Source organism: Castanea sativa, chromosome 12 (genome assembly GCF_040712315.1).
Source record: "Castanea sativa cultivar Marrone di Chiusa Pesio chromosome 12, ASM4071231v1".
NCBI classification, from domain to species: domain Eukaryota; kingdom Viridiplantae; phylum Streptophyta; class Magnoliopsida; order Fagales; family Fagaceae; genus Castanea; species Castanea sativa.
This window is the reverse complement of record NC_134024.1, coordinates 26,234,694-26,252,192: the sequence shown is the minus strand read 5'-3', so window position 1 is coordinate 26,252,192 and position 17,499 is coordinate 26,234,694. Positions and strand designations below refer to the sequence as shown.

General features: G+C 35.7%; 1 protein-coding gene across 1 annotated transcript; it reads left to right on the top strand.

The window, feature by feature from the left end:
• The first annotated feature begins 1,190 nt into the window (after positions 1 to 1,190).
• On the top strand, positions 1,191 to 16,223 carry LOC142619196 (wall-associated receptor kinase 2-like). Its single transcript, XM_075792271.1, has 3 exons — positions 1,191 to 2,130; positions 3,750 to 3,941; positions 14,720 to 16,223. The coding sequence occupies exons 1-3, from the start codon at positions 1,293 to 1,295 to the stop codon at positions 15,925 to 15,927; spliced, it is 2,238 nt and encodes a 745-aa protein (XP_075648386.1). The 5' UTR covers positions 1,191 to 1,292; the 3' UTR covers positions 15,928 to 16,223.
• Positions 16,224 to 17,499: the final 1,276 nt, after the last annotated feature.

Sequence of the window (17,499 nt, the reverse complement as noted above, 5' to 3'; positions counted from 1 at the left end):
TAAGTTCTATCCAAACGGACCCTTAGTGATAGAATTTTTGCGACATACTGCTTTAATTGAAAAAGTCTTCTGTAATTTGAACGTTCGTTAAAGTAATAGCAAATAATGTTTAAAGCTCTAGATTTATAGAGCATGAACAATAAATTTTAGATTTTTTTTAAAAAAATCAAATTTTAGGTTATATTAAGGGTGTGTTTGTTTGGAAGTGAAATAGAATGGATAAAAAATATTGAAGAAAAAATAGAAAGAAAAAAAAATTGGAATGTGTTTGGTTGGGTGGAGAGGAAGGAAAATAAATAGTGAGACCTAGGTATTTTTTTTTCCAAATCTACCAAAAAGTTTTCTCACCAAAATAGGGAGAAAACTAAAGGGAGAAAATAAGGCTATTTAATGGATGAAAATCATCCAATTACTTTCTTCTTCTTCTTTTTTTTTTTTTAAATTTTTGTGCTTTCCTGAGCACTTCTTCCTCTCTTTTTTTTTTTTTTTTTTCCTTTACTGAATGTTGCCTTTTCTTTTTCTTTTTTCTTTTTTTTTTTAAAATTTCTTGGGCTGTGATACTTGTTTTGTTTTTTTTTTTTTTTTTAACTAGACATGATTTTTATTTTTTAATAAATTGGGTGATTACTTTTTTTGTCACTTTTTTATTTTAATTGGTTATCATTTTTTAACAAGAGTATATGAGTAAATTTATACAAACTCACTTTTTTCATCCTTCTATTTTTCACTCCCAACCAAACAAAAATTAAAGAAATTAAATTATTTTATATCATTTTACTTTTTCATCTTCATACCATTTTCTATTCTCTCACTTTTCCAGAATTCCAACCAAATACAAAAGAAGTTTATGGGACTTAGAAAGCTCTATAAGTTCTTGCCAGCAGACACCCTCTTTTATTTTCTTTTTTTTCTTTTCCCAAAAATGCTTTATCGCTCCTAAAGCTCTTTTTGGATTGTGTTAAGAACAACTAAACGAGCTCTAAATTGAATTGAAAAGGTAAATTTAGTAATTTAGCACGAGCTTCTCAATAATTCTATCACTATTCCGGATAACATAGGATCCTCTAATTCCTATTCTTTATGCCTCTCTCTCTCTCTCTCTCTCTCTCTCTGGATTTTGGCCAATAATTGATCACCCAAGCGAACCATGTATACAGCTACATTCAGTGCCAGTTAGTCTCCCCAAAGAGTTACTTGCCTTCTATAAAGTTGGCCATTCTAGGCTGTCTATAGCACAAATTAAGAGAGTCTAAATTTTACAAAAGAACAGAGACAACGAAAAAGGCAAAACCATGGCTTTACATGGACTGCTTTTGCACCAACAATTGCTACTTTTGTTGATAATTTCAGCAGTAACAGCAGCATCTCAACTCAATTTGTGCCAAAGTCATTGTGGAAGTGTTAAAATCCCATACCCGTTTGGAACAAGCTGGGGTTGCTACCTTGATGAATCTTTTTACATCAATTGTAAAAACATGTCTGGGATTCCAAAACCAGTTCTGGCCAATTCTGACATAGAAGTCCTCAACATATCACTCGATAATGGTGAGCTGCTAGTCTCAACCCCTTTAACCCGTCTTTGTTTCAACAATGGTTCTTCACTATCACAGACGCAGAGCATATGGTCAAAGTTTCCCATCTCAGACAGGAAGAACAAATTCATTGCTGTTGGTTGTGACATTTTTGCGTATGTTAAAGCTTCAGGTATCTATCCGAGTGCATGCATATCAAGCTGTGACAGAAATAGCAGTGTGGTTAAAGGGCCTTGCTCTGGCAAGGGCTGTTGTGAGACTTCTATACCACAAGGAGTAGTAAATTTCTATGTGGATATCTCTTCCTTTTATGGCATGGAATCCTACGACAATTCATGTGTTTACGCTTTTGTAGTGAAAAAAGAGGAATTTCTCTCTAACTCTTCAGATCTTCAAAATTTACAAAATAGATCAACCGTTCCTGTGGTGCTTGATTGGACAATTGCAAATAAGACATGCGAAGATCCTAGAAATCTAAAAGGCTACGTATGTAAGGCAAATAATAGTGAATGTTACAATTCAACCAACGGTCCTGGGTATCTTTGCAAGTGCCCCTCAGGTTTTGAAGGGAACGCATACATCGATAAACCTTGCACAGGTACTAGCTAATATATATATATATATATATATATATATATATATATATATATATATATATTAGTTTTTTTTTTTTTTTTAATAGAGTTTCAACTTGTGGCCTTTTTTTTTTTTTTTGGTGGATAAGTATGAAATTAATTGAAAATGTAAAAGTTGGTTCTAAAATTCGTGACTGCATCAATTGATTAGGATATATAATTATTAATTAGGATATATATATATATATATATATATAGTTCAATTATAGTTAATTTTAGGTAGAACTCTATTAGCTAAGTTTTAAAAAGTTTAAAATTTTACTCCAACTAAAATTATATTTCAAAAATATTCAAGAATTTTAAAATGAAATTTATTTTTTTTTTAATTTTTTGATCAATTATAATTTTGTATTTTAATATAGTAAAATTTCCACATTGCTTACCATATGGCAAGTGGTTCAATATATATTTGCATTTTGGTAATTTAATTTAGATGAAACTCTATTAAAGTTTAAGATGATTCACTAAAGTTTCAATAATATTTTTGAAATATATTTTTATTTTATATTAAAATTTTAATTAATTTGTGCTATTTTAATATAATAAAATTTACAGATATATGTTTCCATTTCGATAATTTTATCTTTTATTTCTTTAATCTCATTTTAATTTTGGTATGTTATAAATTTTGAAATACTTTTCTTTATTTTGGATATTAGAGTGAAATTTTGGATTTTGATGTGATTTGGTTTTTTCATTCTGGTTTTGAATCATGTTTTATTAGATTTTGTGTCAAAGTGTTTGTTTCATTTTTTCCCCCCTTAATTTATAAAATTTTCGATATGCAACATGTTTTTTGGTTATAGATTGAAGAAGTTTGGATTTTAAGAAAGTTTGTTTTGAGTAATAATTATAATTTTCAAATGTACTTTGATGACACACTTAATTCTGTAATTAAATATTGTTTAGGAATGACTATTTATCTCTTTCTCTTTAGAGTTCTTGAGAAGAAAAAAACTTCATCTTGATAATAGAGAAAATAATTTTAGTTATAATGTATATATAAGTGTTAATTTAAAATAAAAAAAATTATGCATCGCAGAGGTTAACGACGGGTATATATAAAACTAAAAACATTTGAATTTTTTTATTGAATTTATAATAGTTTGTCACATCATCTTTTAATTATTTATAATTTTACATATCATTATTCTGATATATATATATATATATATATTTTTTTTTTTAATTAAGTGTTGAATTCTATTTTATATTTAAGTACTAACACATCAGAATCTTGTTACATAATATTTTTAAAAAAATATTATAATATATAGTTTCGTAAAAACATAATCATAATAAAAACATATTAACAAAAAAGGGAAAAAGTTGTTAATATTCTCAATTCTCCATGAATTACACTAGTTATTGACTAGCTATGAATATTGCAACTTGTTAAAAGTAAGTGGTTAATTAATTAAATTAACTATATTCTAATAATTTAAACTTTTGAAATAATCAACAATTTAATATAGTATCAGAAGAATAAGAAGCAATATTATCCATTTCTTCCCTAAAGAAAAACCTAAGTGAGCACAAGGGTTGTTCATGTTCTGATACAGGGTCTGCAACTGTGTTTCAGATATTGATGAATGCAAAAGATCAAACCCATGCAACCAAACATGCCATAACACTAATGGGGGTTACAATTGCACTTGTCGGAAGGGGTACGAACCAATCCACGAAGAGAATGGAAAGGGCGACCGAACAGTACTAACAGGCTGTCGACGCATCCCTGGCAACCAACTTATTAAGACATCTATCATTGCACTGTGTAAGTACAATAATATATTTTATTTCTACCAAAAAATAATATATATATATATATATATATATATATATATAAAAGAATGGTACTATTATTATTATTATTAACTTATCCTCAAATTTAGATTAATACCAATCAGATTTAATACATTTCAAAAGTGATTAATTTGGTTTGTAAAATTTAGTTCCCAAATATTTGTAAGTCATTTTTTATTCTCTATGTTAAGGACTAAGGTAATGAATTTACCCCTATACTATTATTATTATTCTTAACAGAATTCTCAATTTTATATAGTCAAACTCATCCTTCAACTTTTAAAATTCTCTATCTTAAGGATTAAGGTAATGAATTTACTCTTGTATTATTATTATTAGGGTTGTGTTAACGGGCACGCAAGGTGCCCGTTAACAACAATATTTTTATATTTTTTCTGACAAAAATTTTTGTTTTTATTTACCTTTATGTCAAATTTTTAATTTTTTAAGTACTATATAGTGTTCTTTTTTACCTTTTTTTTTTTTTTTTTGGTCCTTTTTCACCATAACCGGTGCTTGTTAACAAATCCCTTATTATTATTAGCAGAATACTCAATTTTATATAGTCAAACTCATCCTTCAACTTTTAAAATAAATTCAATTTTATGCATATAAGTTGTTTTAGTTAAAAGATAAATTTGAAATCAATTAATTTAAAATTGAGATAATATAAAAGAGACAAATCGAAACTGACAAAAAGTATAATTTGGCTGACAAAATATCGTTCCTGTTTTTTTTTTCTCTTTACTTTTCTGTGCTCTCTCACTTTTTCTTTCCGATAACGCACTATGACTACATGTCACTTTCTTTCAAGTTTCAACCAAAGGAGAAACACAGACTTCCCTAGTCCCTACCAACTACAATACCCAACAATATGTCACTCCATGGAGGAACTATCGAAGCGTTGTGAGAAGTTACAACTAACAAAGCAGGAAGTAGAACATTTGGATTTAAACGTTTGAGGACAACACAACTCTCTTCCTATTCCAAAAAGAAGAGGATATAAACCTGGTGCTATGGGCAAGCCCATGGTCCTTTGATAAATACCTTCTAGTCCTCCACAAATTGGGAAAAGGGGACTCAATCTCCACGTTAAGTTTTGATAGGACCCCTTTGTGGATTTAGATACACGGACTACCTATGAGAATGCAAACATTAGAGGTGGCAGAAAAGGTTGCTGGCCCGATGGGGGTAATAGTGAAGGTGAGGTGAGAAGGTGGATATAGGACCCAGGGGATTTAGCGTGGGAAAATACTTAAGGTTACGCTTAACTATTGATAGCAAAGAGTCACTAGAGATTGAAGAAAGGCAGTTTGGGCCCTAGCTCCGTGTAGACCCGAGAAGGCTCCAAAGGCCATAGGTGGCGGAAGTCCCCATCCAGAAAAATGGAGGAGAAGGAAAAAGTAAGGGAGGGGCACATTAGTGCATCACCCATCTCACGAGGACCAATCGGTGGTTGTCAGGGGTGGGGAATATGTGCGATGACGGCGAGATCTTCCCTCCGCCGAAAGAGGCAACCACCGTGTCAAACTTGGTAATGGCAGATGTGACACCTCAGGAAAAGAAGCCAGATGACTTCGAGGAGCAATTGAGGGAGATTGACGGTGCCATAAATGTTGATGTTACGCTACAGGAACTAACGGGAATCAAGGAGCTGGAAAAGGAAAATTGAGTTGGCGGAGGATTTTCGAATATTGATCAACCAGAGGCATCAGGGGCTGGAGTGGGAGATAAAGTTAATAGGACCCAAATACAAAGCCCAGGTTTATTTGCTACCTCGGCTGGCCCATATGGGCTTGCAAGAGAACAAAATGAGGCCCAAAAAGGCCAAGTAGAGATGGATCCGAAAGCAAGAGAATGGGACCGGGTTTTAAGAAGTAAGGGAGGTGAAGCATGTGCAAAGGCCCATACTCAAGTCCCAATTTTAAGAGAGGATAGCGTAAGGTAGAACACGAGTACTCCCGAGAAACTTCCATAGAAAAAGAAACTCACCGAGAGCAGGGGAAAAGAAAACAAGCCACCAGCAGGGGAGAAAGGAATCCAAGACCATGAAGTGGAAAGGGGGGGGCAATCAAGGTACATGGAAACGAATCTAACGAGATGGCAATGAGCAGCAAGTTTCACTACTGTTGTGCCTGAAACTGGCTCTAAGAGGAAGGGGACGACGCTGTCAAAAGAAGTCCAGAAAGAAATTGAAACTGGAAAACGAAGCAAGAAGGAGGAAGAAGTGGCTTTAATGGGTCAACTCATGGCAAGGCACTTGGGATCGGCGGAGGCTGCAGTGTAGCCCCGCCGCCATCAATGAGTACTCTGGCTTGGAACTGTAAGGGGCTTGGGAACCACCGTACAGTTCATGCTTTCGAGAAGGTAGTGTCTTCTAAAGATCCCAGTTTTATTTTTTTAATGGAAACAAAGCTTGTTGTTTCGGAAATGGTTGAAATTAAGGAAGGTTTGAAGCAAACCCAAGGGATGGTTGTACCGAGCAAGGGATGGAATAGGGGTTTAGCCCTCCTGTGGAAAGAAGAGCTGAAGATGGATGTTCAATCCTATTCGGACAGCCACATTAACGCAATTACTGGCCAAGGGGAAGATGGGCAGCAATGGCGCTTAACGAGCTTCTATGGAAACCTAGAAACTAGTAAACGGGAGGAATCGTGGCTCTTGCTCAAGCGACTGTCTTCCCTAAATTCCTTACCGTGAGTCTGCCTTAGAGATTTTAATGAGTTGATGAATAGGGATGAGAAGGAGGGTGGCAATGCTCGTCCAATAAAGCAAATGGAACTGTTTTGTGAGGTAATCAATTCTTGCAACCTTCGTGATTTGGGTTATACGAGCTAGGATTTTACTTGGAGTAGGCGTTTGGGAAACAGAGGGTGGATCAGGGAAAGGTTAGACAGAGCGCTAGTTTCAACAAATTGGGCGGCTAGATTTCCTCAAATGCAAATTCATCATAAACCTAATTCCTCATCTGACCACTGTATCTTGGTTCTTAAGGATGTCCAGAAAAACAACAAGAAACAGCGTCGGAAAAAACTCGTCCGCTTTGAAGAAATGTGGCCTAAGGAAGGGTCCTGTTCGAATGTGGTGGAAAAAGCTTGGGCCAAAGGGGCAAGTAAGGATTCGGAATCTCCGCTTTTCACTTGTTTGGCTGAATGTAGAGCGTCTTTGTCCTCTTGGAATGATATGTCCTTTGGGCATGTGGGTAAAAAACAAGTAGCTCTGTAGGCTAGACTTGAGGTTCTTGAATGCAATAGGGGGACCACAGCCACCATGGAAGAAATTGATTACACAAGAGGGGAAATAAACAAGCTACAGGAAGAGGAAGAGGTCATGTGGCACCAGAGGTTGCGCATCAGCTGGCTGAAGCATGGGGATAAAAAGACTTCGTTCTTCCATACAAAAGCGTCCAGCAGGTACCAACGTAACACCATTCAAGGTGTGCTGGATGGTGTGGGGTATTGGCAGAGTGAGGAAGAGGGGATAGGCAGAACCTTTAAGGATTACTAAGTGAACCTGTTTACCACCTCCCACCCAGAATAAGCGAGGAACTTCTCCACTCAATCCCCAGGAAGGTGTTGGACCCAATGAACCTCCTCCTTTCTCGGAATTTTCTAGCCTCTGAAGTGGAAACCGCCCTGAAATAGATGTACCCCACCTCTGCCCCGGGTCCAAACGGAATGCCTCCAATCTTCTACCAAAAATTCTAGCCGACGATATGCCCCATTATCACTAAAACTGTCTTAGATTTTTTAAACTTGGGCATCACTCTCCTGAACTTCAATGAGATACACATTGTTCTAATTCCAAAAGTAAAAGAACCAAGAAGGGTGACGGACTTCCACCCGATAAGTCTATGTAACGTTGCTTATAAAATTGCATCCAAGACCATGGCCAACAAATTAAAGCAAGTCCTTCCCCAGCTGGTGTGTGAGAACCAGAGTGCTTTCATGGCTAAAAGGCTCATTACAGACAACGTACTGGTGGCATCGGAGATAGTGTACCACATCAACTAGAAAAGGAAGGGGAAGGTGGGAGAGATGGCTTTGAAATTGGATATGAGCAAGGTATACGATAGGGTGGAATGGAGATGTTTGGAGCGGATTATGCAAAAGATGGGGTTTTCGGAGATATGGGTCGCTCTTGTCGTGCAATGCCTTAGCATAGTCACTTATGCCATTAGAATTAATGGGGTCCCAAGGGGTCACATCATCCCTTCAAGAGGGTTGTGCCAAGGGGACCTACTGTCTTCCTATTTATTCCTCCTTTGTGCTAAGGGTCTTTCAGCAATGCTCCACCAAGCAGTGTATGAAAAGAGACTAAAGGGGGTTTCAGTTTGTAGAAGGGGGCCAAAAATTTCCCATCTCTTTTTCGCAAACGATAGCATAATCTTTGTGAGAGCTACTGAAATAGAGGGGCTGGAAATTTTGAGAATTCTCAAGGTATATAAGTCCTCTTCAGGGCAGCAACTAAACAAGCACAAAACTTATTTATTCTTCAACTAAAACACATGGGGGGAAATACAGAATAAGATCAAATCAATGTTTGGTGCCTAGGTGATCAAGCAACACGAAACTTACCTCGGTCTTCCCTCCCTTATCGGTAGCTCCAAAACGAATTCTTTTGCTCAATTAAAGACAAAAGTGGCTCACAAGCTGTCCGGATGGAAAGAAAACCTTCTTTCGGTTGTTGGTAAAGAAGTGCTCATCAAAGCTGTGGACCAAGCCATCCCGACCTACACAATGAGCTGCTTTAAGCTCCTAGATAACATCTGTGATGACCTCACAAGCATGATGAGGCAATTCTTGTGGGGGGAAAAGAAAAGATGAAAAGAAATTGATTTGGGTAAGCTGAGAAAGAATGTGCCAACCTAAGGAAAGCAGAGGAATGGGATTTAGGGACTTAAAAAGTTTTAATAAGGCTATCCTAGCAAAACAAGGGTGGAGGCTGTAGACAAACACTCAATCTCTATTCTCTAGGGTGTTCAAGGCAAAGTACTTCTTGGATTGCGAGTTTATTCAGGCAACTCTTGGTAAGCACCCATCATTTGCCTAGAGGAGCATCATGTCTGCCCAAGCAGTAGTAGAGAAGGGCAAATGTTGGAGAGTGGGCAATGGTAAAAGCATCCAAATTGGTGATAGGCCAAAAACGTATTAACCCCTTGTGATGGATTAAGTTAATCAATTAGCCAAGTTATTAATTAATCAAATTAACATGCAAAGTGCATGATAGCACAAACAAATCACCAATTAAACTAAGTATGCAGCGAAAATTGAATGACACGGTGATTTGTTTATGAATGGGGAAAACCTACACGGCAAAAACCCCACCAGATGATTTTAAGGTCACCACTCTCGAGAATCCACTATTATCACAACAAGCGGTTACAAGTAAAGGAATCACAGTACCTTATACCAATCTACAGCTGAGCCTTTACCCCAATACCCAATTGGACTTATTCTGTAGTGACAATTTCTCCTTTCAATGCACAACTCCCAAGTACGTGACTAACCAATTACGCGGATCCCAGTACGCGACTTCAATCACCAACTAGAGAAGATTGTTGGCTGCAAAGTTCTTCAATTCATCCACACGATGAAGATCAAAAAGATGCTTGGTTACAAAACCCTACAGTGCATATTACACAGCAACTTCTTCACAAGAGAGATGAACTAGGGCAAGAACTTTTTCTCTGGTCACAACTTGCTTGAGCAATGATTTCTCAATGCTTGTGCAATGATTTCTCAATGCTTGTGCAACTTGTGTATTCTTTGACGGCCCTTAAAATAATCCCTTTATATGTCTAGGGTTAGAAGAAAAGAAGGCCCAAAGACACATCCACAAATTGGAATCAAAACAGAACTCAAAATCTTTTTTTTTTTTTAAACCTCGACAGATAGAGGTATCGAGATGCTATCGAGCAGCTGTCGAGCCACGGGGCTAGAACAGCTCTTTAAACCTCGACACATTCTAGCTGTCTAGCTTTAATGAACTTGCACTTTTCAGCTTGTTTCTTGGACAGACTTGATGACTTCAACACTTGATCATGAAACACAGTTTCTTGAAGCATTAAACACATCCTAAATCTACCCAATTACAAGCAAAGTGCGTTTTGTCAAAGGATTAGTTAATTACATAAATGAATGACATATGTTCTTAACAAGTGAAACACATATGTCCTAACAATTGGGAAAGATAGTTGGCTACCCTCTAAGTCCTACCCTTGGATTGTCTCTCCATTACCGGTCTCTCGGGCAAACGTAAAGTTTAGTGACCTCATTGTAGGAGCTTTAATGAACTTGCACTTTTCAACTTGTTTCTTGGACAGACTTGATGACTTTAACACTTGATCATGAAACACAGTTTCTTGAAGCATTAAACACATCCTAAATCTACCCAATTACAAATAAAGTGCATTTTGTCAAAGGATTAGCTAATTACATAAATGAATGACATATGTTCTTAACAAGTGAAACACATATGTCCTAACAATTGGGAAATATAGTTGGCTACCCTCTAAGTCCTACCCTTGGATTCTCTCTCCATTGCCAGTCTCTTGGGCAAACGCAAAGGTTAGTGACCTCATTGTAGAAGAATTGGGGGAGTGGAACTTTGTTGTGGTCAGGAAACTTTTTAGTGCTGCGAAAGCGGACTTCATTCTAAGCATCCCATTAAGCCTAAGACTTCCCATGGATCGAATTGTGTGGAGGGGCTCAAAAAATGGGAAATTCTCTGCCAGCAATGCTTACCAGAGTATTAGAGAGATAGGGAACAACAATGGGGAGGATTGCTCTGATGGATCAGGTATGAAGATAGACTGGAAATGCATATGGAACCTGAAACTTCCCAACAAGATTCAGAGTTTTGCCTGGAGGGCCTGCTAAGATGCTCTAGCAACCAAATCAAACTATCTGCCCACTGTGTGGGAAAGGGGCAGAAACTAGCCTACATTTATTTTGGTTCTACGACCGGGCAAAGGAGGTCTGAAGCAACAGTAAGACGGTGTTTCCTTTCTCTATTGACAGCAAATGGAGTTTCATTGATGTGGTGTGGCAGCTGGTGAACCACAAACCAACATGATCGGGTTTAATGGAGAAAGTCCTTTCTTTATGTTGGGAAATCTAGAAGGACCGTAACACTTCCGTAATGGGGGTAAACATCGTGAAGGAAAAACCTTGGTCAAGTGCTCTGCATCTTTGGTGGAAGAGTTCAGAGAGGCAAATAAAAGGGTGCACATTTCAAACCCAACAGAGCACGTCTGATGGCACCCTCCAAACCCTCCTCAGTTCAAAATGAATGTGGACAGGGCAGTTTTCAAAGACCAGCGCGCTACTGGTGCTGGGATGGTGTTACGAGACTCACAAGGCTTGGTTTTGGCTACTATAAGCAAGAGAATCCCAGGCACTCTGGCAGCGCTAGAAGCGGAGGCGAAGTCCATGGAAACTGGTACCCATTTTGGGTGTGAGATGGGGTTCAGGGAAGTCTATTTTGAGACGAACTCGTGCACCCTCAAGAATATCCTGTCAGGCAACTTGGTGGCCCCTGCTTCTATAGAAACAATCACAGAAAGTATTTTGACCCAAATGGACAAGTTTAGCTTCGTCTCTTTTACTCATGTCAAACGGGAAGGCAACAGACCAACCCACATTTTAGCCCAATTTGCAAAACAAGTGGGTGATTTTGTTGTTTGGTTGGAGGAAACTCCCAATCTAATTGAGGATGCGTGTTCTCAAGATGTACTTCGCTCATTTTCTGATGATTTATAAAATCCAGTATTCCAATAAAAAAAAGTCTGTGATGTACCAATCCAAAGATTCCAAACGAAGAAATATCACGAAACTTTTTTCATTCTTATTATGGATTTCCATTGCCCATTGGCCTCTTTCTTTGGTCACGTAACTCACGTTGTCTGCTGGACACCAGAATCATCGTTATCATCTCTCTAATTTTTATTTATTTTTAAAGTAAAGTTATCCTCTGTGATGTAATGATTTAATCTACCATAAAACAATCTATATGATTTTTCTCAGCCAAGCCATTAAATAAATAAAGAAAACTTTTAAGAATGAATGAAGTGTAAGAGCATGCAATTGCAAATTATATCATATTTTACCATCTAAAAAGATACTTTATCTATTATAACCTTAATTTTGGAACTCGGACCGTTTAATGAACCAAAAAAATGGAGAGGTTTAAAGTTTTTGAGGTCAAACCATGATATTTTATTTAATTTTTTAATATATTTGATACTTAAATTGGTTTATATTTTTTAATTTTTCATTCCTAACCAACAAGATATGTGTGGCCCAATGGTTTGCACGTTGGACATGTTATTTCACTTGCTGAGAGCAGGTTCAAGTCCTACCAGCAAAACTAGGTTCTTATAGAACCGGTTCCTGGTTAACTCGATCAAACCAACTGGTCCAGTCCGAGTTTAAAAACAATGATTATAATATCATACTTTACAATACACTCAATATCTCAACTTTTATTTTATCATGCAACACATTAAAATAATATGTCTACACAATAAAATAATATAACCCAAAATCATCTCTCTCCTCTCTGTAATTTTTGTCACTCTTCCTCATTGACTATTTCTTTCTTTCTCTCAACCACCTCTCACTGCTAAGCAGCCCAATAGAACCACCTGCCAGCACAACTGCCGATTCATTCTCAAACATAATACCCAAGCGAAACCCAATTACCCAAACAAAAACTCAAAGCCAATACCCAAAAAATTCCCAAAATTCAAAAAAAAAACCCAAAACCCACCTATCACTACCACTGCAACCACTTGCCACCACCACCACCACGAACAAACCCAAAAAGAGCTAATGAAACTCAAACAAACCACCAATGCCTCACTGCCCATCACCCACCACCGCCAACATAAAACCCATAAATGACCAACAAAACCCAAGCTACTGCCACCAATCCAACAACATCACTGAAATCTGAACCACCAATATCCAACAAAATCGAAACCACCAAAATCGAAAACTACTTGGAACCACTGAAACCCAGATAGAAGCCCAGATGCTAATGCTCTAGCAGAAATATTTTATATTTCCATGAGAATATCCGGGTAGAGTGAGAAATGACGTAAATTCAAATGTCCCAAATTTTATTCACCAGACACCGTTGTTATTGTGAAAAATGACTTAGATCTAGGATGTTCAACTAAATTATATGTTGAGATTCAAGTAATAGTTCAATGATAATTATGTCTTTTATTGTGTTTTATCTATGTGGTTCTAAACACCAATATTGAAATTCAGGGCTTTAACGTTTAAAACTCTTTATTTCAAATGAATATGATGAATGATGATGATATTCATAATATTAACAATGATTAAATAAATTTTAGCACTAAATTGAATAAATTGAGTTATGAAAATACAAAACTTTTGTATTATGTCCTCTGATATCATCTCTTACAAATTTTTTTTTTCAATTGGTTACCTAACTGAGGTATCAACTTCAAAGCATTTTATCTTATAGTTTGTCAAACGCTCTAAAAGCTAAAACTATTTTTAGTTATTTATTAAAAAAAAAAAAAAACTTAATCTCTACTATCAAACAAACCCTTAGGGTGTGTTTAGTTGTGGTGAAAACAGGGAGGATGGAAAATTGGGAGAGGAAAATAGAGTGAAAAATATTGTTTTCCCACTGTTTGGTTGAGAAAAGAAAATAGGAGAGATAGAAAATTGGAAAGAAAGTTTTCCCTTCTAGACCCACTTTTTTATCCTCCCAAATTAGGAGGAAAATGAAGAGGGAAAAGTGATAAGAAATCCATTTTACACAAACACGCTCTCACCTACCCCTCATATATTATGTAACAAATGTATAATAGTCAATTTATATAAATTTCATTTTTCATCCTTTCCTTTTTCTCTTCAACCAAATAAAAAAGTTTTCCACCCTTCCACTTTTCCACCCCTCCAACCAAACACACAAAAGGAAAACCAAATATTTTCTCTCCTCCCATTTTTCCACTCTTCCAACCAAACGGACCCTTAATGTTAGACTTGAGAGTTGGTTTTTTGTTTTTCAATTGACTTGGTGAGGAGTTGAGGTCTTCACCGACAGATGTTATCAATCCGATGTTCTTCTTCTTGTTTATTATGTTTTTTTTTTTTTCTTATTTTTTTGAATTCACTGTCATAGACTATGCATAAGTAAGATATTTTGAAGAAAATAAGAAATTTAGACATTCAAAAAAAAAAACAGTTCCTGCATTTGGTTATATAAACGATGCTTTTGATTCTCAACTAGCTAGGTTCGCTACCCAAACAAGTTTAAAAACCATACGGATTGCCTCTTAATACTTGCTTGTGGGAGGTCCAATCTTTGATATATATGCCATGATTTTTTTTAAAAAAAAAATTATGCATTCTTAGCTTCGCTAATGTCTTCTTCATAATTAACAAAGGAACTCAACGTGGTTTTATAAAAGGATGTCAATTCAAAACCTGGTTCACCAATTCTCTTTCAATTGCATATATATTTTTAATTTTGATATAATTTGTCATTACCAGATTTGAGAGCCGCTCATAGTGGAGAATATGTTTTTGTGGCAGTCGTTAACTATTATAATTCCAATCTTGATTGCGTCTTCATATGATGCGTATGTTAAATATACTTCTCTACTGTATCAAAATTTGCGCCATTACAGAAACAGCGGTATTAACAAATTTAAAGAAGTTAAAACGTTCTATTTGGTGAAAATGCAAGTTTGAATATGTGCAGGTATCAGCATAAGCCTATTAATATTGCTTTTGGGAGGTTCTTGGACATATTGGGGTCTAAAAAGAAGAAAGCACCTCAAGCTCAAAGAAAAATTCTTCCAGCAAAATGGTGGTTTATTGTTAAAACAACAAGTCTCTAATCTCGAAAGTTCTATGACAACCAAAATCTTTACTGCAGAAGAGTTAAAAAAGGCCACCAACAACTACGACGAGAGTAGAGTCCTTGGCCATGGAGGCTATGGAACAGTATATAAAGGAGTATTATCTGATAACAAAGTTGTTGCCATTAAGAAGTCTAAAATTGGTGATCAAAGCCAAATTGAGCAATTCATAAATGAAGTGATTGTGCTTACCCAAATTAACCATAGGAATGTGGTTAAGTTGTTTGGTTGTTGTCTAGAAACAGAAGTGCCTTTACTTGTTTATGAATTCATCACAAATGGAACTCTTTGTGACCACATACATGATAAAGGCCAATCATCCTTACTTTCATGGGAAAAACGTCTGAAGATTGCTACAGAAACTGCTGAAGCACTTGCATACTTGCATTCTGCAACTTCTATGCCAATTATACATAGAGATATTAAAACTGCGAATATATTGTTAGATGATAACTATACAGCAAAAGTAACTGACTTTGGAGCTTCAAGGCTAGTTCCTCTTGATCAAACACAATTGACCACTTTGGTGCAAGGAACTTTGGGGTATTTAGACCCAGAATACTTGCAAACTAGCAATCTAACAGATAAAAGCGATGTCTATAGCTTTGGTGTTGTTATGGCAGAGCTATTGACAGGTAAGAAGGCACTTTCTTTTGATAGGCCTGAAATTGATAGAAATTTAGCAACATCCTTTGTTTCCGCCATAAAAGAGGACCGCTTACTTCAAATTGTTGAAGTTCACATTGTTAATGATGGTAATATTGAGCAACTAAAGGAAGTTGCTAATCTTGCAAAAAGGTGCCTAAGGTTGAGAGGGGATGATAGGCCTTCTATGAAAGAGGTGGCAGCGGAGCTGGAGAGATTGAAAAAAATGGAAAAAAAACCATCGGAAAACACTGATGTCTATGCGAACAAGACTGAATACTTGCTCAGTGCAACTAGTAAGTCTTTCGATATTGATGTTGGCACCGGTGGTTCTACCAGTACAACTGCTGAATATGATAGCATGAATGACCAGTTACTGAAACTCGTGGATAATGGGAGATAATTACTTGCTCCTTGGTAATATATTGGTATCGATTGACAATCGAATTTGACATGGTGTTATAATGGGCAAAATAATTTCCAAGTAAGCAATCAACTAACAATCTTGGAAGTTTAAAATTGTTTCGAAAGTTTGACGCCATTTGGGTCTGTCTTGAAATAATATTTGTATTTATTAAATACTATCGTGTGTGTATTGTCAATTGTATTTGTCTTGTGAATTCTATTTTGAATATTGGAAGATGTAGTAATTAAGAGTGTGATTGTATTTAACTTTATATATATGATGAAGACGTAGGAGTCCGATCAAGATCAAGTCTTTTGTATTGATTTCTTATTGATTGTGATCATTTGGTTTAGTGTAGTTTCCATTTATCTATTTCTTTCTATTGCTAAACCAGTAAACCTATGAATTTTCTAATTCTCTCTTCCTCGATCCCTCTTTCACACACATTAGAGTTATTGATATATCTCTTTTGGATGCCAATAATTATTTGGACTTAGACTAGATGATCGAAGTGGAAGTGCAAATGAACTTTTTTGTATGACACTAAATTGCTTTTGAACATGTTTTAAACTAGTACTTATTGTGAGGTACACTTATTACGTTAATGAGGTTGAAAATAACTAAAACTATGGCAAATTATCAGTTACCCGAATAGTTTTAGAGTCTGTTTAAATGCCGTTTATTATTAAAAACTGAAAAATTATTGTTGAAAATGCTGTAGCAAAATAATTTTTAAATGTGTGAATAGTGACGTAGAACCCAGTTTTAAAGTAAAATTTACATTTTTTCATACTTACGAGTCTCGTGAACAGTACATAGAACTCAAAAAAAAAAAAGCCAAACGCAAACATAAGTTGTTTTCAGTGCAATCCAAACTCACACTTAGTGTTTTAATTACACTATAAACTAAAGCTATAAAATGGATTATGATTAATTCAACTAATAAACTTTATTTTCATTTAATAAAAAATGAGGTTCAAATTAATGATGGCTACACTAAAAAACAATTGATATCTTAAAAAAATTATTATAGAATAGAAAGAAAAAACAAAAAAAAAAAAAACAAAAGCATATATTTAATTAATATTCTAACAGTATACGGAAAGAGGGAACGTGCTTGCCAAAGTCAATTTTGTTGGATATGATCTTAAAAAAATTTAAAACCCAAGGGCCTTGCACGAAGGAGGATTGGTGGCAGTAAAGCCCACCATTTCTTCTCCTTCCTTCGGCAACGGATAGGCCCACCTCTGACTTACCGGCTTACGAGACCCAAGGGATGAAAAATCCCTTCAACTATCCTCTTTCCTTCTTGACATAAATCACATTCTAATCATTGCCATATTTAATTTTTAATCCTCCCGATGAGATAAATAATACTACGTACATAATATTTTCATAATAATTTCACTATAAAATTTAAGTAATAAGTTAGTAAAGAAATAGTAGTGGATTCAAATTATAACTAATAATAACTTAACATTTAAAATTTATTGTAAAAATATTATGAACATAGCATTACTCAGATAAAATTATAATTTCCAAACCCTCTGAAATAGTACCATTTCAATT